Source organism: Dromaius novaehollandiae, chromosome 4 (assembly GCF_036370855.1).
Source record: "Dromaius novaehollandiae isolate bDroNov1 chromosome 4, bDroNov1.hap1, whole genome shotgun sequence".
Lineage (NCBI taxonomy): Eukaryota > Metazoa > Chordata > Aves > Casuariiformes > Dromaiidae > Dromaius > Dromaius novaehollandiae.
This window is the reverse complement of record NC_088101.1, coordinates 75,300,235-75,324,350: the sequence shown is the minus strand read 5'-3', so window position 1 is coordinate 75,324,350 and position 24,116 is coordinate 75,300,235. Positions and strand designations below refer to the sequence as shown.

General features: G+C 39.7%; 1 protein-coding gene across 3 annotated transcripts in view; it reads right to left on the bottom strand.

Annotated features, from left to right (window-relative positions):
* TBC1D14 (TBC1 domain family member 14) overlaps positions 1 to 24,116 on the bottom strand; it is a 70,943-nt gene that overhangs the window by 32,124 nt on the left and 14,703 nt on the right. For all 3 annotated transcript variants that reach the window (XM_064511466.1, XM_026121925.2, XM_026121926.2), the window contains one exon: positions 17,599 to 17,719. In XM_064511466.1, the coding sequence (XP_064367536.1) occupies positions 17,599 to 17,719 (121 nt within the window). The remainder of the gene's footprint in view (positions 1 to 17,598; positions 17,720 to 24,116) is intronic.

Sequence of the window (24,116 nt, the reverse complement as noted above, 5' to 3'; positions counted from 1 at the left end):
GTGCAGAAAACACCCTAAAACACCACAGAACTTGATAGTAAAACACATGTAAAAGCACAGTAAAACCCTAAGTTCTCCAGTCCAGCACTAAGCATAGTGCTCCCACGAATTTCATTAAAAAAGGTCTTATTTTGGTACATTTCAGAGCATGGGTGATTAGTTATAGTGCTGGCATATAAGGACAGTTATTCAAGCCTTTTAAAGTGCAAAAGCTCATCCTGCATTTTGGAAAGCATGCACCGATACACTCTCCTCAGCATTACCCTACAGGAAAGAAGCCAGAGCAGCAGGCAAAATGGGAGTGGCCCATTTTATGAGATTAGATGTATGAGTCCTTTGTAGTATTTTCACCCATTTCAGTGGCAGCCAAAAAGAAATTAAAAAAAGTCAGCTGCTGACAGGCCTTATCTACAAGATTATTTTCAAGTGCTTTTGTCTTCTATTTTTTGTCTATTTTTTTAATTAACTCAAAACCAATCTTTCACTCCAAGTAGAAGAGAACACAATTTTCAACAAAGCAAAATGTATGACACAGAAGTGAAGCAGACTGAAGCCTCCACAAACTCGTATTAAGAATATCTGCTGAGTGAGCAAGTAGTAGTATTTACACAGAGGCATACTGCAATAGCCTGAACCACACAATAGCTCCTTAAGGTTTGGGTTTTTTAACCAGACTCAAATCTCTTAAAATAACAAATAATTAAATATCTATTTAAATGTTATCTTGCAGTTAGGGGTTACTAACCTACTGTGGTTACAAATCCATTTAAGAAGAAATGATCATTTATGATTTAGAATATATACTTATTGCTGAGATCATCTAGGCTCGGTTCCAGGCTTTGCCTTAACCTCTTCAGCCACAACAGCTGAACTAGAGTTTGAAGACGCTCTGAGAGAGCGGGCTGTAGATTAAAGCACTCTTTTTATAAAAATAAAAGTTGAATTCTGGGTGGAACCTGACAGCTTTGCAGTAGGGACACAAAATCGCTCAAATTTGGGTGAGCCTCCAATCACTCCCCACGATTCTTCAGGGAAGATGAGCTGACCTGCAAGGGCATCCTAGCCCATCACTAAGGAGAAACACAGATAACCCTCCGGACCACAGGGCAAACGCAAAGAGATCGATTCCCCTCGCCCGGGGAGGCTCCGACTCCCCGCACACACGGAGCCTTCCCGGGGACCGGCAGCACAGCCCAACCGAGCCGGCAACACGCAAACTGTTACACCAAGGTCATCTGGGTTTTGTTCCGTTTGTTTAAGGGTCACCACCCTCGAACGAAGCCGAATATGAAATATTAATGCTAGATAATGGAGCAACAGAAAAATTAGATTGCTCAACGTTTTTATTCCATCACCAGCAGCTTTTCGCGCGTGCTTTGTATCAGAGCTGGAATTACTCGCAGCGCACACACGCTTCAGTCCTCGGCACGACAGCGTTTACACCCGCGTACCGGAGGGAGCAGCCGGGTGTAGCGAGGAGCACACGCCGGTGCATGTCGCCCCGCAAGCGCGCAGTGCACCTTCAGCAGCACCTCGCCGCCAGAGCCGCCGCGCTCACACAAAGGGACGCGCTCTGCCCGCGGAGCTGATGCTCCATCTTATTTAAGAGGCGGCACTCACGGACACGCTCCGCAGCTCGGGACCGGCGCCCCGCGAGCAGCCGCCCGCCCGCCCTGCCCCGCGCCCCAGCACCCCCGCGCCCCGCTCACCATGAAAGCTGCGGTGTTCACGGGCGGCGGCCCCGCAGCCCCATGCCCGCCGCCGCCGCGCACCGCGGGCCTCGCTCGCCGCTGCGGCGCCGCCCGGGCCCGCGGGCCGCCCGCCCGCCCGGCCGCCCTCCGCGGGCGCCGCGCCGCCGGCCCGCCTCCCCGGTCAGCTGCAGAGGCGCCGCAGCCAATCGCCGCGCCGCGCCCCGCCCCGCCCCGCCGCGCGCACGCCAACCGCCGGCCGGGCCGGGGCGCCCTCGGCCCCGCGCATCCTCCCTGCCGCCGGGTCACGGCCCCTCCCCAGGCGAGCGCGCGCCCTCCCCGGCCGCCTGCCGGACCTCGCACCACGGTCCCGCTCCCGGCGGCTGTCCGTGCCGGTTTTAACGGCGTGCGTGTTCAACATGGACAAGTGGAGTCTTGTACGACAGCACTGATAGCTCTTTATCTTTGCCCAACGCAGCCTGTACGCCCTTCTACGGTTCATCAGTCTTCTCAGGGGACACCAGCATCTCTCCTCGCTGGTTCTCCACGCCCAGTTTATAAGGGGATTCCTGACAGCACGCTCACGACCCTGCGCTGCACGCTGGTAACTTCCATCCCGCTTCCCCGGCCCCAAGTCACGCCGTCCTGTTTGCACGGCGTACAAGCGCCTGCCTCCCCGAGACGGCCTCCCCCGCTCGGGACAGCCCGGTTGGTCAGCGCCGGGCAGGAGCAGTTAGAACTCATGGGCCTGGAGACACAGCACAAGGGTTATACAGAAATACTTCCTACAGCATTACCATCTTTTCAGTAAAATTCACTATTCTATCCCCTCCCGGCAGCTCTACAAGAATTAGATCTCCGTCTCCTGCAGTTCAGACAGCTTCCAAATTACATCTTACTAAATACTTTGCTTAAACCCACACAAATCAAGTTTACCCTTTTTCCTTTGTCCAAAAATCCCACCGTCTTACTCAGGGGAGATATCCAAGTTGATCTGGCACCATCTTTGGCAGACCCGTATTTTGTCTTATTACCTGCTCACCTGCAACCTTTACTTGTCCTTTTCTCAGTACTGTGCTGAGAGTTTCCTACGACTGATCGCACTAAGGTCTGCCGCTGCCAGGCTGTACCGCTCATGGCCTTACCAAGGCCGTATCCTGAATCACAAAATGAGCAGCAAGGACTGACTTGACTGTATCAGAAGTCACTGAACTATTCTACCTACTTCCAAGAGATGGCTTTGCAAAAGCTGAGATAACATTTTCTCAAAATTGCTAGCTGTTACATCAATTAATATTTTAATATGCTACTTTTTACCTAACTCACTAGGAACAGCTCTCTTTTTTAAAAAAATGCTTCATTCCTACCACCACCAGTTAATTGCACACACATCTGCCATCCAAGCATCTAGCAGCAGAGCACGAATAATTGCCACGACGGTGTGGCAGCAGAGCTCACAGAGAGCACTGCAACCTCGAATGCAAATGCTTTTTTCATAAACTATCTCAAGCAGTAAATTACCACACACATCAAGTGACACATGTAACGTTACAGCTATTAACAAACAAAAACTTCAGATCACAAGAGCAACATTATGTGGACAGTAGTATTCCTGTGGTAAACCTCTGTGGTTTCACATACAGAAAATAGAGCAACACTGCACATCTTCCAGACAAAGGAAATCGCCATTTGTTAACTCACAAGAAGAACTCTGTCAGCTGTGCACTCTGCAAGAACTTTTGGGAGAGAAACTGAAAGCTGGCCAAAGTGGAAAATACCTCTGTGGATTAAAAAGCAAGTAAATTGCATTCTGTACTTCAAACCAGTCATCTACACTTTAGAGATAACTACTTAGTGTCTGTGTATTTTTAAGTTGCCTGCAGTTATAAGAGCACTTGAGGCTACTCAAGTTATGCACTCGCTTTAATTACGTCATTTTTTCTTCACTGGAATTACTGCCCCATTCAGCATACAAGACAGGAACCAAACCAGGACTGTACAAGTAAACAGAAAATTCTCATTTCCTGGCTTTTGACTTTGGCTGCGACCTAAATATTGCTTCAGTGTTGCTTCACAGCTTTCTACTGTATAGCCATTTGCAATTGCTTGTCTTTTATTTATCAGATAAATGTAAGCTGATACACATCCAGCATTTAACTGTTCTGCTTTTTAACTGTCATGCAGTTCTGCTCTTCCCCACCCCTCCCTTCTGGCCCCTCACACCATTCTCTTGTGCCACGGTAAGTATTGTGCAACTGTACGATAAACTGAATTGGGGAAGTGATCCTGCCAAAAATGAATTTTTCCTTCTGTTGGACTAGTTTTATCTCCGATAATTTCTGGAATTGGCTTGCTGTGGGGTAACGTAAATACTTGTGCTGACACAAAAGAAAAGGCTATGCAGGAACAGGAACAAGCAACAGGCCTATTTCTTGCAGTAGGTCAGTTGAAATCAGCTATCATGAAACGATGATGGTGGTTTTTGGGTTAGCAAATGGAGATCTGATTGTAGGCAAGGTACTAAAAAGATCACTGTAATGGAGGCTCTTCTGTATTTAATATGACTACAGTGATCAGTGAATGGAAAAAAGATCATTTTGTGTCTTCACTATCACAGGAGATGTTGAAGATACATTACCAACAACAGAAAAATCTTCAGCCACTGGAAATAAAAGCATGTTAATCATCCAACCAAAAAGTTACAATACAACAACCCTGCTTACTACGGTTTTCGAAAAGACTCATTGTAACAGAACAAAACACAGTTCTCATACATATATCGATATCACTCAAAGTCTGAACAGGGTGATACTATTGCTCTAAGTGGTTCAGGAATGGATTCAGATACATATACAAACCTTTGTAAATTTTTAGATTCTTAATATGTTCACAGTCGGAATTGAGAAGACAAACTCAAGAACTTGTAGTTTAGTGCAATATAAAAATCAAAGCACAGATGCTCTCTAGAAAGCCTTTAATACACTTCCAGTATTTTTACATTTTTCCTTAAGAAGCTGCACAATTTTTATGTTAGGTTTCAAGCATGTTGATTTTACTCCTTTCTGAAGGGTATCAAATAAGACTTACTAATCTATATGCCAGTCACTCATGCAAAATTCTCTCTCTCTGATAATTTAAACAACCACCTGGGTTTGCAAGCTTTTGATTACAAGTTTGTGTCAGTAGAGTTTAGTGATTAAGAGGATGTAAGAAAAATCACAAAGCCAGAAATGCTGCTACAGTATCAATAAGAAAGAGGGACTGACTTAGATAAAAATCACACTGCTTTATTTCCAGTGATGTTATTTTAATTATTTACTTACAACTGATGTCCAGGGGCATTCTGGGAAACTTAATTTAGAAAGCAATTCAGACAGGAAGCTAACGTAGGTGATGCGCCAAACTAACTGCTCTTAGAGGAGGACATGGTGAAATAGAGGGAGCTTAGGGAAACTAACACCGCAGACTAAAATTAGATTATGAAAATATCCTCCAAAAGCTCACAGAAAAAGAGAATACAAGTTACTGAATTTGAGGAGTTGTTTGCAAAGTTTAATATTAAAGGGAGAGAGGGAGGGAGAGGGGGAGTTCTTTATGCAACTCCAAAAAGCAGGACCTATCTACTATGAAATACAACTACTTGATTAGCTACTGACCTGACAGCCTGAGAAATCCGAGTTGCATACTCAACCTGCAGACTTTGCCAAAGTGATTTGGCAAGTTTTACAATTAATGAATAGTTCAAGAACCATTATCCCTACTTATATCGAGATACAAGTTTAATCCTCTTAATTCATAGCATGTCAGAGCAGAAGATAGCAACGTGATCACAGTATTTGACTGAAATAACGTTGTATGTTTATGAATAACTTTCCATCTGAACATCCTTCTTGTCTTTAGCACCACAGCCTGCTCCACACTTCACACATGAGGAACGCTTGAGCAAAAGGAGAGTGAGAGAGTATGGCCAGGTCACATGAGCAAAATTCACGCTATGGATTTTATCATTTCAAGTGCTCTGAAATTTCTCCCTTACTCCTCCTAAAAATCACCTAGTTCTCTGTGATTATAGGTTTCAGGGAACTTCAGCTTGCAAATTCCATCTCACTGAATCACACTGAAGTTAGATGAACGAAGTAGTGTACATAAAAAGTTAACAGCAGGGGCCACAAGAAGCCAAATACTCTACTTTGCAGCCCCGTGCTCCATTCACTGGACCCACCATAACAACTTCTATATCTGTGTGCTTTATAGTGTCATATTTTGAACAGAGGAATAGAGTTAAATAACATTTAAAGCCTAACCCTACATAAGACCAATTTAGTTCTTCCAAGAACGAACAACAGTTTGATGTCCTGGAATCTCCCCCCTCTAATCATGTAACATGCTACATATCAGATGGTTTTCACCCTCAGGGTTCATCTTTCCCTTTGTGCTACATGTAAATAATTTAAGTGCTTTTTGGGTCATATAGCATCAGACATGCTTCATAAAGAAAAAAACAGGAAAGCTAGAGCAGGTCCCTATATTTAAAGTACAAGGCAAAAGTGACAAAGCACACCTGTGAACCATGCAGTTTAAGAACAGCTTTTTATTGTCAAACATACCTGTAATCAGATTGTGCAGCATGCTCTTAGAAGTGACTCCAATATGAGTCACAGGAACCAGAAAACGGCTAGTACTTAGAACATCGAAAAGGATGTAATTTAATCTGCACTATACAAACGTGCACGGTTTCACTATGCACTGATACCATCTGATACATTACAGGATCACACAAGTGGAAACATCTACTGGAAAGGCTTCCAGCAGAGCAAATATCTGATAAGGCCTTGAGCAAGAGAATACAAGCTAAATAGTTGCTTACTTTTTTTGTGATGAACAACATCTGCCAAAATAAAACACCACCAACACCAGTTTTTCATATCCCTTATGTTTCACTTCCAGAGAGGCTGAAATTACACTGGATATGGAGTTTAAATAAAAATGAAGTTTTACATAAACTAGATGTCCACTCACTAGTGTCTCCCAACTCAGTTTTATATATAGCCTCACCACCATACCCTTCCAAATAATCTCTCAATTTTCTCTCCTGACATCTCACATTACGGCTGATACATAGGGCTGGTGTTACAGAAGAAAACTTATCTTCACTATCTAATCTCAAATAACATGCCTTTCAGCCTGGCCACTTAGGAACTGTGCCCCTCATTCTGAGCAAGACACAAACATATGTATTCTTTAAAGCTTCATGCTGGCACTGTTCCAAAACGGCCAAAGCACGAAGTTAACTCTGGCATATAGGGAAGGAATCACAGGAATATTACTTATCTTGCACATCAGTTGCAAATATGGCCTTGAATACTTGCAATCTTCAAAACAGCATAAAAGCCACCGAGGAATGCCATCTACTTTGCGATGCACAGCAGCTCATATTATCATGCTGTTCAGACAGGCACACTTTGATGAGGAAGCAGAATGGAAATTAGCAAGGGGATTTTAAAAGAGGGAAAAAGTGGAATATAGTTCAGAGTATCAAGCAAACTACCTTTTCTCACACTAACTTGGTATATACGCTGAAGTCAAATAGAAGCCTGCACATACTTCCTTATATAGACATTTATTGGCAAACAAAAATAGTAACTGAATACTGATGTGGGTATCTCTGACCTTTTCAAGTTTTATGCTTGGGCCTGCCCTTCATAATGATAAGAGCAGCAAGGGAATAAATTTATTGCACTAGTGGTTTGCTACATCCATATTTGCTGCTCTGATTCCTGAAATTATCTTTGAAGTAGTAACTGGTGCCAGTTTCTTACATGTCTACATTTACACAGTTTCTATAATGCTCCTACTGATGGCGTGGTCCACATTCTCCCTCATCATCTGTTCAGACTACAGGACTCCTGTGTATTCTATATTTACATGTTGATACAGCTTTATGTAAAATTAAAATTATCCTGAATAGTCACCTTTACAACTTAAGGTTCAGTCTTAAGATGATGAAATTGTACCTTTTAAAAGATACACACACAAATATAAATAAAACATGAATGAAGGCAGCATACCTTCACTGCCTAGCTTCAAGTGGTGACCATTTCTTCCAGACTTCAATACTCTTGAAACAGTTTCCAGTGAACTTTGTCATGTCAAAGAGAACTTCACAATACAGCAAAACAATTCTTTTTATGCAGAGATCACTAATGGGCACAAAAATTGGGTAATACAGTCATATAGAATAATGGGTCAGGTGTCCTCTGGTTGTTGATATGAAGATAGTTCTTTGTTCTAAACATGAGAGAGAACCTAAAACTCAAAGAATTATTTTCCTAGTCTTTCTTTAGAAAGACACTAAAGAAAAAAACAATCTGGCATTTAAAAAAACTTTACATCCATATCCTTGGGGTTTCCAATAACACACATACAGTAACTCCATTCATTTTGCAGAGAACATCAGTTGGACTTTGCTTTCTAAAACCTTCACCTCCCCCCATTCTTTAATTTTAGATGAAGTTTGAGATGTATAATCTGGAAGAGAAACAATGAAAAGCTTTGGATCAGGTTTCTTGGGAGCTTGCATCTGTTAATACAGAAATAACATACTGAAGTCCCAGCAAAAGCTTTCCCAATTAATTTTGTTTTTTAACAATGCAAGTTCTAGTCTTCTGTAAGGATAGGCAATTCTCCCACAATATTTAGAGGTTCACAAACCTGCTTTTAGGATTTACCTCCAACTCTGCTTCAAAGTAAGTTTTGCTAAATGTTGCTAAATGTGATGCAACATTCAAAAGCACGTGTCACTATTTCCAAGCTCTTTCTCTACACATTTTTTTCATTCCAAAACCCATGGGAAAAAAACAAAACCAAAAATAATAGCCTCCTGCGTGTTGCTTATCAGCATGCGGGGTGGAAGATTACTACACTGCAAACAACTTACAGGCTACTGAAAGATGTAGGTGTTTACATACCTGTCTATAAACAATATTAGAGACACACAAATGCCAACTACATGCTGGATTCTCATTTAACAAATGCAAATTTATGCACATGTATCAGGTCTTCTGGAAAGCTGTCTTCCCTGTCTTAAAACCTTAGAGGTGAGAAGAGTTACCTGCTTCCCCTTTTGAAGTCAGTCATCTTTCAATGAGTTTGTACCTTCCCACATTTAAAGATGATCTTGTGCAGCATTAATTTATATTCTATCAATGCTCAACATCAACTTAGGCTGTAAAGTGCTTATTTCCATCTCCCCAGACAATTTTAAAGATACTGCATTTACCCAAAGATTTATCACTGGCTTTAACACAGCTCACACATCTATTCAGTATTTTTTTCCAGAAAGCTAAAAACCTATCTTCACACACCATCTCTTACTCCCGTTCGAGATCCCTCAAGCTACCAGAGCTTTGAACCAAGATAATTTTTGAGAGGTTTTAGAGAGCAGTAGAAATAAAATAAAAGCTTTAAGACTGAAAAATGGAAAAAAACCCTCTTTCTTCCAAAATACTTTGTAGCTTGTGAGAACTGTTACAATTGATATAAAAAGCCTATTATTTTCTATTAGCCAAATATTCTCAGTATGTACTTTGTCCTTTCAGGTGTTCATGCCATACAGCAAGAAATTCTGAGAATAAGAGAAGGACATCAAGAGCACTACTTTGGCAGCTAGACTGTTTGCCAGATTATGATATCTGAGTGGGTCACATTACATTCTTTTATTATTAAAATACACAATAACAATCCTTCTGCTGTAGTATTACATTACCCTTTCATTTACTGTGGATCAAATCTATTAGTCTAGCGCTCTATTTAAATAAGATAGTAGATTTGTTTGAGGCAGGTAATTCTCAAGTCAGGACAAGGGCAACATACTCTTTGTAGAGTAATACAGCCTACTGGAATTACTGAATGATCCCTTTAGCACATTTTTACAGCCTCCTGAGTGAGGTGGTGGTGGTGGGGAATTAAAAAATATATTTTTTAAGGACCTAAAATTTTTCTTAATGGATTTCTTTTCTCCCAATTTATTTACTCCCCCCCCAAATACTAGCCACACTAGATTCCCTTTAAATATCATTACAAATAAAATCAAAATATTTTGAACAGAATCAAAAGGAAAGACAGATGAGATAGCAGTGCACTGACACGCTTACAAGTTTGGGGGTTTGATTCTTAAGTGAAAAATAAGTTACACCTTTATTTCCACATATAGGAACAGGAGCGAGCATAGGTTAGTCTTAGACTAAGACAGCTATGCCTAGGTGCTGCAATTGCACTGCCCCCCCCCCACACACACACACCTCCCCCTTCTGTGACAGATCTCACTCCTGCCTTTTTGAAGCACAGCAAACAGAAATGCACCCAGAGGAGGAGAACACAGGAAATGACTCATTTACACCCTCTGACTTCTGCTGTGCAACAGGAAAAAAAAATGCCCTAAACAGAGTTTAAGGCCTAGGACACTTTGAAACACAAGTGAAGTCTAAACGCAAAAAAACCCCCCTCAACAGCCATAGCCAGACAGAATGATTTACCCAACGATCTCTCTTCTCTGAAGACAAACAGTATGAGCAGAGGACAATGCTCTTTCCAAAACTGTAGAAGCAGCTCCTGCAGGAGTTAGCAGCCAGCTTGAACCAACCACTTCCTTTTCCACAGTCACTGCACGGAGTATCTAAATACAGAGCAAGGCATGTTTAAGACAAGCCTCTAGAAAAGCTAAATATTTTTAAACAACTGCAAGAGCAGCATGAGAACCTCAACAGATCAGAAGCCAGTCCACTCTGGAGCTTTCTCTTGTTCCTTCTAGACAAAACACACCAGTCTCAACGGGAGCTCTTGTCACTGGCTGCCAACAGCACAGGTTGTAGCAATTTCTTTGAATAATTCCTGCTGGGTGTTGTTGTTCTGCAACTCTTTTCTCCAACTCTTAGATCCAAGCCAAAAATAACATTTAAGTGATTTTATTGATAAACAAGAATTATAGTTTAAAAAGAGAGGGATCAAATCAAGACTGACTCGAATAACAACTGACTCAAATCAGCTTATGACATTTTTTCCTCAAGTACTGTTATAAACTATTTATCCCACAGAAAAGCATCACCTACAAGCCAAACACTGTGTTTAGCTGTTTCAAGAGCTCATTTTCATGTTATCATATGTTGCATGTAGGAGGCGGCTCTTATGCACAACCGGTTTTAATTGACAGGAATGTTGATCCCACTTAAGATCATGATCTAATTAGTACAGGAAAACATACTTCAAAAATCATGATTTTTTTTTATTGTATCACTCCTAGAATAAGCCTAGTTGGAAAGTTTTATCACCAGTGCCAAAAACAAACCAGATGTTTTGAAAGAAAAAGAAATACAGCAATGAGAAAGAAAAACAAAAAACAAAAAACCAGTTTGGCAGGAGGTGGAAACACTCTGCTTTCGACTTTTATGACAGAAGCAATATGGAATTGATGTGTTTAGCATAGCTGAACACTGATTCAAATGACTGTTGCACTGGTAAAGGCAAAACAAACAAGGTGAACTGAAAAGCCGGGCTGTCGCCCTTAGGTTGTCACTGTACCTATGGTATACTTGCAATATGCTCCTTGCATGGACAGACTTGTTATTCATGCTTGTACATAAGCTGCTGTAGTTTTCCACTGCATCTGCAGCGGACAGACTGCTTTTATCATTGGTGGCCTCACAGCAAGAAACCAACTCCCCAGCCAAATTCATTTAATGAAATCCCTCCTCCATTAAAGTATTTTTTTTATTTTTATATATATATATCTAGATACATGTGTGTATATATACACATACACATATATATATAAAGGCACACAGAGTACACACAAAAACACACAAAGGCTTTCAAAATAGAAACCTTTCTATGTTTGGAAAGATTATAAACCCTAGGCTAAAAGTCCTAGCAACTTTTTATTATTAAGGAACTGCTATTAGACATTCTAAATACTTGGAAGTAGAATGCCTATTATAGATACAGATAAACAGCTATTTAGACTTGAATTTATAAGGGTTGTTACTTGAAAGGCCTGAAATGACACATGTGTGCTTAATTTTACTGGTGTTGATACTCAGAGAAAATGAAGAAATTCTATTGCGTTCTTAGTGAAATTTACACAGTTAAAGTTAAATTGAAGAGCTGGCATAGGATAATAGAACTTTTGAAAAGGAAAAAAGTTATCCACTGATTCAAAAATGGATATCCATACTAAAAGAAAAACACACTAAATGTACACTAAAGAAAAAAGTAATTTAAACAAAGCTGCTCCTTTGGGCAAGAGAGCTGTAATGTATCTCAGGACACAGCTAAAATCAGACTTTTCTCTATACACATTAGTCTCCTATTACTTAAGGTCTCAAACCAAACCACTCAAAAAAGAACCTGTGAACATATGGTATTTATATCTACTGTTCTCACCAATCCTGAGGAGCTCCTGAAACAAATACTGGCCACAAAGCCTAATTCTGGTTTTACAGTCTATTCAGGGGGCAAGAGGATTTTACTTTTATTATTATTCTTAGTCAAATACTGTCATCTGACTTTTAGTGCATTTTGACACATCAATTACAAAAGCAACTGGCATAACCTGCTCAATCCTGCTCAAGCAGAATTCCTGAAGATAATTGATACAAAAAAAAAAAAAAAAAAAAAAACAAAAAAATCACCTAGGTCTGCCTTTTAAATGAACTGACAACTTCTCAGACAATGTTACCTGTTCTGGAGGGTTTTAAGCTTTAAAACACTTAGCTGGATAAAAACTGTACACAATCTCTTGGTGATAATGCAGAGCAGCCAACCCTAGCCTACATGAATATTGATTCTTTATCAAAAGTACTACCAGCGCGTGCTGTCAGCAAGAATCCTCGGAAGGACTTTTGTTATTCAGAAGGAGGCTAAACACCAACCCAGCTGCAGCCTTTAATTCCCACATAGTTAAAAATGGAGTATGCTGGCACATCTTACACATACAAGTTGAGCGAGTGAGTGATGTTAAAATACTATTTTATAGGACCTAAGAAAAGGCTTACATGCGCAAAACCTGTCTGACCATTCCTTTTCCCAGCTGAGGTCAGAGAAAAAAGAAAAGCTGCTTCTCCTTACCAACTGTGCTCAACTTAGTTGTATATGTACAACCATCTTCAGTTGCAGTATAATAGTGTTCAACTTGTGAACTACAACTAAAGTTTGAGGGACTGAGGGCTTTTCTTATTTTATCAGTACAAGGCAGGAAGGAAATAAGAACTGTTAATTCTAAAAACAATTTTATCCACTTCACAGTTCAGCTTTTTCCTCTCATGTTGCAAACAAATACTTCTCACAATCCCATTCTTTCTTGCAAGCTTCTTTTAGTCCCAGAAGAGATTATTATGGGGAAAGTATCAGAACTATGTACAATAAGAATGTTTCTAAAAACACTATTCCCTGTATACAAGTGTGCACAATCATCCTGCTCTTTCAAAGACTGCTTAAATTTACAGTTCACCTTAGTTCATCTCATTTTGAAAAAAAGAAAAGCCAAAGAGTAAAGGTATCAAAGGATGGAACCACCAACATGCCAATGAACCCACTACAGGAGTCTACAGCCAAATTTACGGGATAGTCACAGGGCTCTAACTAGCTGACCCAGGATCTCTTTGATGTCTGTCCAAAAGCAAAAGCGGCTGACTTGAGAAAGTGCTGCTTGATGACTCAGTCACCTCAGTTCATGCACACACAGAGCTTCACACCAAGCAAGTCCAGTAAGACTGATTTCCCTACGTATGTTGAGCTTGAGGACAGATTAATACATAAATTGGTGACCACTGTTATTGCTACAGTCCAACTATTTTGTGGTATCTCTGACAATCCAGAGGATTTCCTAAAGTCTGCACAAGTTACATGGAACTTTCTGTGAGATGAGAAAACATGATCAAGCAAAGATCATGGTAAAGAAAGTAAAATCACATTTCCTCTAAGCTGCCTTTCAGAATTAACTTGGATCAAGCTTTTGCTTATAGGAACACTGCTAAACAGCCTATGTAGTCAGGCAGATGTAGTCCTATAGTCTATGTACTGGTGAGCATTTTACACAACACAGGAAAAAAAAAAATCACTGTGAACTGACAATTTGCGGAAAGACCTGGACTCTACAGTACAAATTATTGATCTTTTTTCAAGGAAAAAATACTCAAGTCAAGTCTGAGCAGACAAACAATGCATGGACTCTTGCTCAATAAACAGCCTCTGTTTCAAGTGTCCCATTAATATCCAGCCCTAGCAGAGGTGAGAACTGGAATAGGAAAGACAGGGTTAAGCTTGAGAGGAGGGCACGTGCTACCCCTTCCCTGTTTTGCCAACTTGGAAGTTCTTTGTCAGAATCCAGTCATCCTTCTGCTGCCAACAATTAGGTATGAAATCCTTTCACAAAGCATCAAGCATCTCTTCAGTACAAACCCAGATAAATACCTGAGAGGTAGAACACTGAAAAGTTACAGGGGCATGCCAAGGTGCTTTTCTTTTGTACACCATCTCAGCAGCACAGACCATTAGCAGTAAGACTGTCAGAGCAGGAAAACCTGTGAATGAAATCAGATAATCTTGCACATACGCAAGCCAGAAGGAACAGAATGTTCTCCGGGTAGGAAGCTACATCCCCAATACCTGTGCCCAGCAGCACATTAGCACTGTCTTATTTCTCATCAACAAACCTGCACAAGCCCAGTCCTGTAACATAACCAGAAATTCATGGACATGAAGTGACATAACTGTTGCTACAAATCACTTCATTAGCTCAAGAGTAGACTGCAGGATTCAGCCCTGGTCTCCCATGATGTCAGATAACAATTCATCCTTTTCTCCCTCCAATTTGGTTTTCTTTATGTGTATAGGAAGTTACACGCAACACTATGCTAAAAGAATACTTCAATTTTAAATCAGCCCCTTCTAAGTGGTATTTTCCACATGGACTATGCTTCACTCAGTATCAAGAACTGACAGCATTCACGTAAAGTTATGACGTTGTTGTCATTGTCCACAACCTCACAACTCACTGACGGCACAATACACAGCCCCAGCTCTCACAAGTTGGTGTAAGAGTGTTCCACAGATGTTTACCATAACATCTCATATGACAGCGTGGCAGTCAAGTGATGAACCATGTGATGAAGGTATCGAGCAGCAAGGTCCAAAACGGCCACCAACTTTGCATCCATAAAGGATCCAATTCTCAGGGCACCTAGCATTACAGAGGATTTCATATAGTCCAAGTATAACTCATCACACTCAGCTGCAAGGGAGCCCCAGCATCTCTGAAAATCGAGCCCAATTTCAAGTAAAGCACACAGAAAGCACCAACAATTGATAGTTACCTATAAAAAATGCAGTTTAGGCATCTTGCTTCATGCCCCATAGGAACTTTGTGACAACTGCAGACACTGAAATCACTTACAGGACACTAATCATTTACCTTGGTCACAGTCACCTTCTTCCCCACTGCCCGCATTTCATTACACACCTCCAAATTTTTCAATACATGAGACAGAGTTCTTCCAGGCACCTGCTCTTCTGGCCTTGGGAATAAAACACACACCTCAAGGGAGAAATACAGCCCAGAGCATTTGTTCTTCTGGGCTAGTACCCTTTCTCCAGAAAGGGGAGGAATGGCTGTCAGCCCATGTGTGCCATCCTAATAGCCACATGCTGTCACCTTCTCCACCCAAGTTCTTTGGGCGCAAGTCACATGCCCAAAAAAGAACAAGACACAGGGCTAAAAGCATGCCTCCAAGGGGGCAAAAACCTCTGCAACATCAGGGCCACTTTGTGATTGCCAAAGTGACCTGTATGGGGTAGCCTAAGCTGGGACATGCTTTTGGGTGCTGGTGAGATTGGATCAGCCATTTACAGCATTACCCAAGTCTAAGAAGTTCTACATTTCAAAAACAGCTTCAGGAAAGCTGCAAGGGAAGGGTTATTGCTATCCAAGAGGAATTAGAACAATTGTTTAATACTTACAATCTTGCCAGAAACTCACTAATAGTTGAATGCCATAGCACATAATTCTTTAATAGATACTTTTTTCCCCTAACAAATTTAATGCAACCAAAGTTGTAATGTTTTAGGAACACTGTATACCCCAAATGTGAGATAGTTCGGATCCTAATGGAAAAATACCCACAGTACCAGAAACAACCACAAAATATTAACAACTTAATTACCAACTCTTCAAAGAGACGGTCACTACCATGAAACACTGTTCAGTGTCAAAGCACTGCAATTAGCAAGCCTCCTCAAATTTGTCATCAAAAGATTTCTGGTGAACATTTCAGAACTGTTCATTGTCTCAAGACAAACAATAGATAAGAGTCTGAACAGCTGATCAAAAAGAAAACTTAATAAAGGTGCTGTTCTTCATTTAAATTAACAGCCCAGCTACAGCTAAGAAGAGTCATATGAGCCACCCGGATTTCCAGAGCACTTCACCTCAAAGCAGCACTGTCTTTCAAATAAGAATTCTAATTTCACAAGTAGCAGCTGTTTTTGAAGTTCTACCAAACCTGCTTATTCCCACAGTGGTCTGAACAAAGTGAGAATGCCAAGCTTCAAATACCACTAAGAACTGAATGAAATACAACAAAACTCCAAACACAAAGTATCAGCCAACATATAATCCAAATATCCCAGATCAAGTGACAGATGGAGAGAGGATGTTTTCTTCTTACAGGAAGAACTGCTTATAAGCTATCGATCACATACTTGGATTTCAAAATATTCTTCCTCATTGGGAAGACAGGTTATTTGATTCACTGGATATGTGCTTTGGTTTGTCTGGAGTAGAACTAACATTTATATAACATTTTCTTATACTTTCAATAACATTATAATTCTATAGCTTTAGAAGTGACACGCAAAGAGAGAAAAGAGAATTTCATTATATTTTTATTCACTTATGACCCACTAAAGGAAAGCCTGAAAAGATTCTGTATGCCCCTACCATAATAAAAAGCCTGTCTAAAATATAACAAGTCATGGATTTAAGAAACTCACTACTGGCAAACGTAAGTATCACGCACACATACAAATCAGCACCAAACCTAGGTAAGCTGCAATGAAGAGAAGGAGAAATGTAAACTTGGGGGGGGAAAGGGAGGGGTTCTGACGCTTTTTAATTTTTTTTTTCTTTTCAGGAAACCATTTTAATAAACAATTTCAATACATACTCCCTTTTGAAATACACTATACAAGAAAAAAAGAAAACCTGTCCCACTTACTCTCCCCTGAAATATATGACATTACTTCAACATTTCAAGTCAGCAACCAAACTTTCAGCAAGGACTGTACAAGAGGAATTTCAACCCCAAACAACAAACACTCCAGAAAACACAGAATATGTAAAACCAGCATAACAACAGAAATCTCTGGCATTTTATCACATTGAATGTACCCTGACTCTGCACATTTTAAATTACTATTTAAGCAAGGCCCAGCAGTAGAACACAATTCCCCTTCAAACAGTATGTTATATATGGGCCTACGATACAATGGCTATAAACCATTACTATACTAGAATAAGATAGAAAATAAGAACATTGAAAGATATTCAAAATACATACCAAGTTTGGTTATAATAAACAAACATGCACTGATATACTTTGAATCTTCACATCAAATGCTTTATACCAAAGTGGTATGTATTTTTGTGAAGTACTCCATGATTTTGTAGAACACATTCTTTTGAGTGGCACTTCATGTTGCAATGGAAGCAAAAAAAAATTAACAAAAAATATCTTTGAAGTTGTCCAAGAAACTGTGCATAAATCCTCAAACAAGCAGGCTTCACAGTCAAATACACAGATCATAAATTTAACTAGATTCTACATTCACCATTAATCTTAAAGCAGACTTCAGCAAATACCTTTTGCATCTTCTTTGGATCTTTCTGTGAGTTTTCTCTAAGGGGTACCTTTCCAAACAACTTCCATCCCACATCATTTGGTTTTTCAAATCTTGCATTTTGCTTTCTGGTAAACAAGTTCCTGAAAAAAAAAAAAAAGTTTTATGAAGAAAAAGACTTGCTTAGTTCTAAAAGAGAAGGACACACAGTCTGCCAACCTTATCTATTCCAACCACCTATTCCAGCTGCTTTTGCAGTTGTGCTGGCAGGAACTGATTCTCATCCTCTAGATTCTCTCATCCTGTAGACATATTATGCAGTGTTATCACAACACTAGACAACAGACTTGGTTAAACCAGAATTTCCAGTAGATAAAAATGTCTATTTGTAACTTCCTAAAAGTAACCTTCTATGTTTTCTTTCGCCTTGATCATTCAACCTCACTTTCTTAGAGAAAGACTATGGAACTAAGTCAAACTTACTGCATAAACATTTTCTACCTGTCTTGCTGCTACAAGAGCACTACTGGAAAAAAAAAAAAAGAAAGAAAAATCACAAAAACTATTGCAGACATAGCAGTCTTTCAGCGTATTCGATCTGCTCACACAGAAAATTATGTTTTTCTTGAATAACCTTAAAAGCAGCTGTCAAAACACATGAATTTTGAAGTCTCTTTTAAATGTCTCAACTTAACCAGCTTATACACTGTAGTAACAGTCTTAAAACAACTTTCTTAAGAAGCTACACAGGATGAGCTGCTGAGGTCCTAGCAAAGTAGACATGGCTAGATTTTAGATAAAATAAAGCTGCAAGACACTGAAAGTCAACTTATTTATATTGAAGTTGATAGTTTTTAAACATAAAGCCATGTGCTGAACTTGTATCTTCTTGCAACTATATTTTTCCAAAACTGGACATATGGTACAGACCAATCTTTAGCTTTTGGTATTACTCAGCTCCTCCAAGAGTGCAACAGACACCCTACACCCACAGCATGTCTGGATCATTAAAACAGCAGATTTTCCTTTGTCCGACTAACTAGTTCAGAGACTATTCAGATATAGCCACATTAGGTAATTTACTCCCATACCTTCTGGTAGCTGTTTGGCAACTTGAATATGCATTTTCATTCCATTGTTTAAAGGAAAAAACAGTTCCACTGAGACAAAGGCTTTTCACTACATGCATACCACAGATGTTTCCAGTCTAGCATTACTGTTTTACCTTACTTACAGTTATTACCTTAACGCTAAAGGAATGACCCCTAGCAAGTACAGACTGTTTCTTATTTATGAAGTGTGGCAATTTGGAAAATAAAGCTATACTGAACTTCATTTCTAAATGGCCTGAATACCTATCTGCAGTAAGAAAGATGTGCATGTGCTTTAAATCAACTAACTTGAACACTATCATATATACACACCAATGGGGATGGTATTAATATTAGAATGCAGTAGAAATATTTAATATGAGGAAAACAACCAGGACACAAACCTCAGAGTGCACTGGAATGTATTTTGAAGTTGACAGGGTAAACTGCCATCCTTAAAAAAGGCATATATTTACACAAGTGATTACATGCTTCAATATCACAAGGGTACAGTTACCTTGAAATAAAAACCAGTAACAGATTATCATATTAAGAGATAAGACCAATGAGTTGAAGTACAGAAATCAGTAAAGTAAAAAACAGCTCATGCTTGAGCTAAAGAGTAAGTATACTTCTACAAACCCATTTCAGCACACTCCCCACTCCCAGGACAGAAATATAAGATAGAGGAGTGGGGGAAATAATTGTAGGGATAGCACTAAAGAAAAACAGCAAAGAAAATGTAGAAACCTACTGCCATTTTTCCCCCTAATTCCACTCTTTCTTTTTCAAAGCATGAGATCATACATTCTACATGGAAACTATCGGATCAACACCAAAAAAAGATTTGCTCCGTCTCTACAACAAGCATACTCAGTTTCACTGACATGAAACTCTCCAATAGCTCATCATTACAGCTGCAACACTACTTATAAAGATTCGTAAGCGAACTAGAGTATTAATCAACAAGTTTGACTACACTGCTACAAATACAACTGTTACTACTACAGAAAGACTATCATAAAGAAAACTTCCAATAACAATATTTCAGATGGATTTGTTTTCTTTTCACCAGCGATTTCTTCAGCTAGGCAATGTTTAACATAAAGAAACTGTTTTGTTTGAGATTTTAATACTCTGAAGGGCATATGCATGTGAATATGAACTTGGGGTGGGGGGGGGGGTGTAAAAAGATAACATAAGACAGGATGAGATGATGCATTTACAGAATTGTTTGAGACAGCTACCAGGGAAATTAAAAAGAGAGAAACACTAGATGTTATTTTTATGTTCAATTAATTTAAGCTAAAGAAATTTCACATGTGTCTTAAAACACATCTAAAATCAAAAAGAATACAAGGGAAAACATGACAGCAGAAGAGAATCACCAAACCCACTGGGGAAAAACCTGATGCACAATACAAGATATTCTGGCTGTTCTCACAAAAAGCTTTCTTTTGAGCCAAGCCATTACTACTTCAGAAGCAAGCAAACTGCAGCTCAAGACTAGACACCATTTTTAGAGAAAACACAATCTTCTAGCATCAGGGATGTCTGGGAGCACCTCAGAAGTAGGCACACCTGTGTGGCAGTTCTGTGCACGTCCAATCCTGTTCTGCAAATGAAAGGCTTCCAAGGCCTTTCCCCAGCACCACAGTATACTAAAACTGTAATAACATGGAAACTAAAAGCAAATCAAAAAAAAAGGACCCTAAAAAATAAAACAAAAAGGAATTCCTTCCCCCCATGTTTAGACAGCTCCCTAAAGTTTTCAAAAACGGTACTAAGCAGCCTTACTTCTGAGCAAATACAATTCACACACAAAAAAGAAAAATCATTTCAAAAGGCAACTTGTTTAAGGAGATCTCAGCTAATGGAGAACACAGATTAACAAAGAGCAAAAAATTGTGAAAATCTATTTGCAAAAAATACGGATTTTCACTCTAAAGTCAAGCTAGGAAATCCTAGGAAAAAAGATCTTGAAGTTGAATTACCACAGTTTTAAGATACAAAAACCTTTTGGAGTTCTCAAATCTAAGAAGGGTTGACACACCTGGAAAATAAAGATCATATGCTAATCATTACCTCAGTCTCATTGTCTTCTTCACAACCATTACAGCACATCATGCTGATTTACAATAGGCAGATTAACAGGAATATCTGACATGATACATCATGTCTACTGTATCATTACTATGGAACCATTAAAGTGTCATGGGTTTCATTTACATTCCTATTAAATGTGTGAAATATTTTATACTAAATATCTCCAGCTGCTTATTTTAGGAAAATCAAGCACAGAAGATCAAGTTGAGATCACACTTCAAACAGTAAACAAATTTTGCACATTCCCCTAAAAACAAGATTTGGTACCAAAGGGCCGTTTAACCTTGTTATTTTAATTGAGCTGTGGAGAGAAATTACCTACATGAACAGAATTTAATTCTAATGCCAGAGTTAATGTTTACGTACATACAAATGGCGTACAGGAGAGACAAGGAACAATCTTTCACTTGGTACTGCACCACTACTGTATGCCAATCTGACCAACTTCCCCACTTGTGGGGAAGGCGGGAAGGTATTACTAAGAGCTGAGCTCAGCAGCATCAGGAAAACCTTATTTCTGAATGAAATTCAAGAACCCCTTCATTTTGGTTCTATAAGCAAAGTTAAGATCATGTTACTGAATAGCTACAATATACGCATACTACATGTTCAGATATCAGCAGTATTTACGTAGTCCTGTGTGCTCTCATGGTCATGCCAAAGCCTCAATCAGATTTAAAAAAAAATACTTCAGCCACATCAACAGCAAGTAACCAAGTCAAACCTATGCCTATTATATCATTCTCAAGCTTTTTAAACATTTTTAAATGACTTCCACCACCAAAGCAGAAAGTTTATCTAGTTCTGTCCAATTCTCCTCCTGTACAGACAGGAAGCCTGTAGCAGAACTGCCAGAGACACTGCCACTTGAAGAGTTTACAGCGCTGTTCCACAAGCTTTAAAGTACTTCACTTCTCCACATTTCAGCTATGGCTTACCCCAAAGCAAGGTTAGCCATTTATCTGAAATCACCTCCTATAAGGTCACCCTTCCCCTCTGCCCAACTTTTGTATACAAACCTATCCTCTAAAAGGAGCACACACACTGCTGCCATGGGCTCTGTTGCCAATTTAGTCCAGATCCTGAAGTCAGCTGTACATCTCCTTGAAAAGTCTCAAAATCTTCTCAAGGTAGCCAGGCAGACCCCTTCGGTACCATGGCCCTCCAGATACCTCTGAAGCTCAGTGCCACTAGAGTCAAGGAACTGTTTCTCTGGGAAATGTCACTCATACAACAGGAAAAAGGATGGGCTCCAACACGGTAGCTGTCAGAAGGTGGAGTCAAGCAAGGCAGACACATATACACCCACTGGAACCTGTTGGTGCACCCAGGCCCGCTGCACATGGCCTTCCCGGCGCATGCACAGCATGCCTTACGGCATTCCCAAGACAGACTGCTCGCCTGCAGGAAAGGACATGGGAACTTCGGACTTGGCAGGTTCCTTCCCCTCATCCTTGCTGCCTTCACCACTGCCTACTGCATTAATGGAAATGCACTAGATAGGCGAACAAGCCCCTGCTTATAACCCTTCTTATTTTTCCCCCACCAGTTTATTTTCTCCTGACAGCTGCCTTCTCCAATACTGTTACACAAAAAGTCAAATTAGTCATGAAATTTGGAATCACATTTCATTTGAGGAAATACCCAATGATATTTATAATTTCTTTAGCCATTTATAAAGCTTAACCACTCAACGGAGCGGCACATTTAGCAGTTTTACCAGTCAGGAACAATGTGCAAAAAAATACCACATATCACAGGATGACATTCATTGTTTTCATGAGCAATAATTATCAACTTTCAAGGTTTCATGATTAGAGTATTTGGGGTCTCTAGGAAACCTGAATTTGATTTAACTGTTCTGTTGTTGCTATTTTAACACTGCTTCTTAAACAAAGTTCCACAGACCACAGTATGTGAACTACTGGCACGCAGCATGGAATGATAGTTATGAACAAGGGAAAAGAGAGACGGCACAACCTACACTGTGGCAGACTACTTTAACGCTGGCTAAGAATAAAGATCATTTTTGCAAATATACTGGAATTTAAATGAGTTCCTCACTGTTAAACAGACAGTTGCTATAAAAAAACATGCATGAGAATTAAGTCGAAAGTTACTGATCCAACCCATATATATGCTAATGTAATTTGTTGCCAGCAGTTATTCAAAATTGATTTGCAAGAGCAAATAAGTCTTTGTTAGAATAGGAATGCTAAGGACACATACAACATTTCATGCTCCCAAGATACATGTTGACATTCAAATTTTAGTCTTCCAATCCAGAAGGTTATTTTCAATAGAACAATTAGAACAGCCGTGTGAATTAACAACCGGAAGAGCACATCCAGCCTCATGAACAGAGCTGATGAAAAATATGGGCAATGGAGAAAGTTCAGAAGATTCAGGTTTTGTATAACAAAATTATCTTCAAAAACAGTTCAAGAATGAATATCAGACTTGTGTATATTATTAAGAAGTAGAAAAGGAAGAGGGGCAAGTCTGAGTTCTTTCCATTTGTTCTGGAGGAAGCTCTTAAAATTTCCAGATAACTCCAAACTACATGTGGAGAAAGTGAACTCCTTGGTGTTTGCAAAGGCAGCCAAATCAGAGGGTATAACGGACTTTCTACACAGTTTGACAGTAAGGAGATGTTGTGCATAAGAGCTATGTAAACCTATGGGTTTCATGTTAAGCACATAAGCATAGTGTAAAAGAGATGTCTTCCACAGATGTTATTCCATAAGGCATACAGAAATATCTATGTTGAGACAAGATGTTTTAGGCAATGTATGGCACCTATTAAGCAAAAAATTATATTAAGAGAACTTTTACAAAATATTTGTTGAATTGTGAGCAAAAATGTCTAGCAATCTTATCTGGCAAGGCATCAAATTCAGCTAACACTGTTTACTAAACATTCTCACATCATTATGCAATTTAGGCAAAAGGTATAAGAAATTGTTTTCTCCTCATCCTTCAGTGGCCTTTTATATGCTGTACTAAACACACCCTTCATAACTTATCCTCAATAAAGAGAAAAGATCCTTCTAGACATTCCAAATTTGCACTCTGGTCACTTAAGTAATTTCCAGAGGCAAAGAAAAAAACTTGAAAAAATCAGCAATGCATTCTATCATAGCAATTTTGGTTACCTGATTAGGAGAGGAACAAGACATTAACACACAAAAGATCATGAGGACTAGGCAATGGAAGGAAGGAACTCTTGTCAAGAGTCATCAGAAGTCTCCTGAGCCCTAAATCTACAATTTCACAAGGGTAAAAGCCAGTAGCAGGTACCTGTGACCAGGCAATACTAGTTTCTAGAAATAACTCTGTAGAT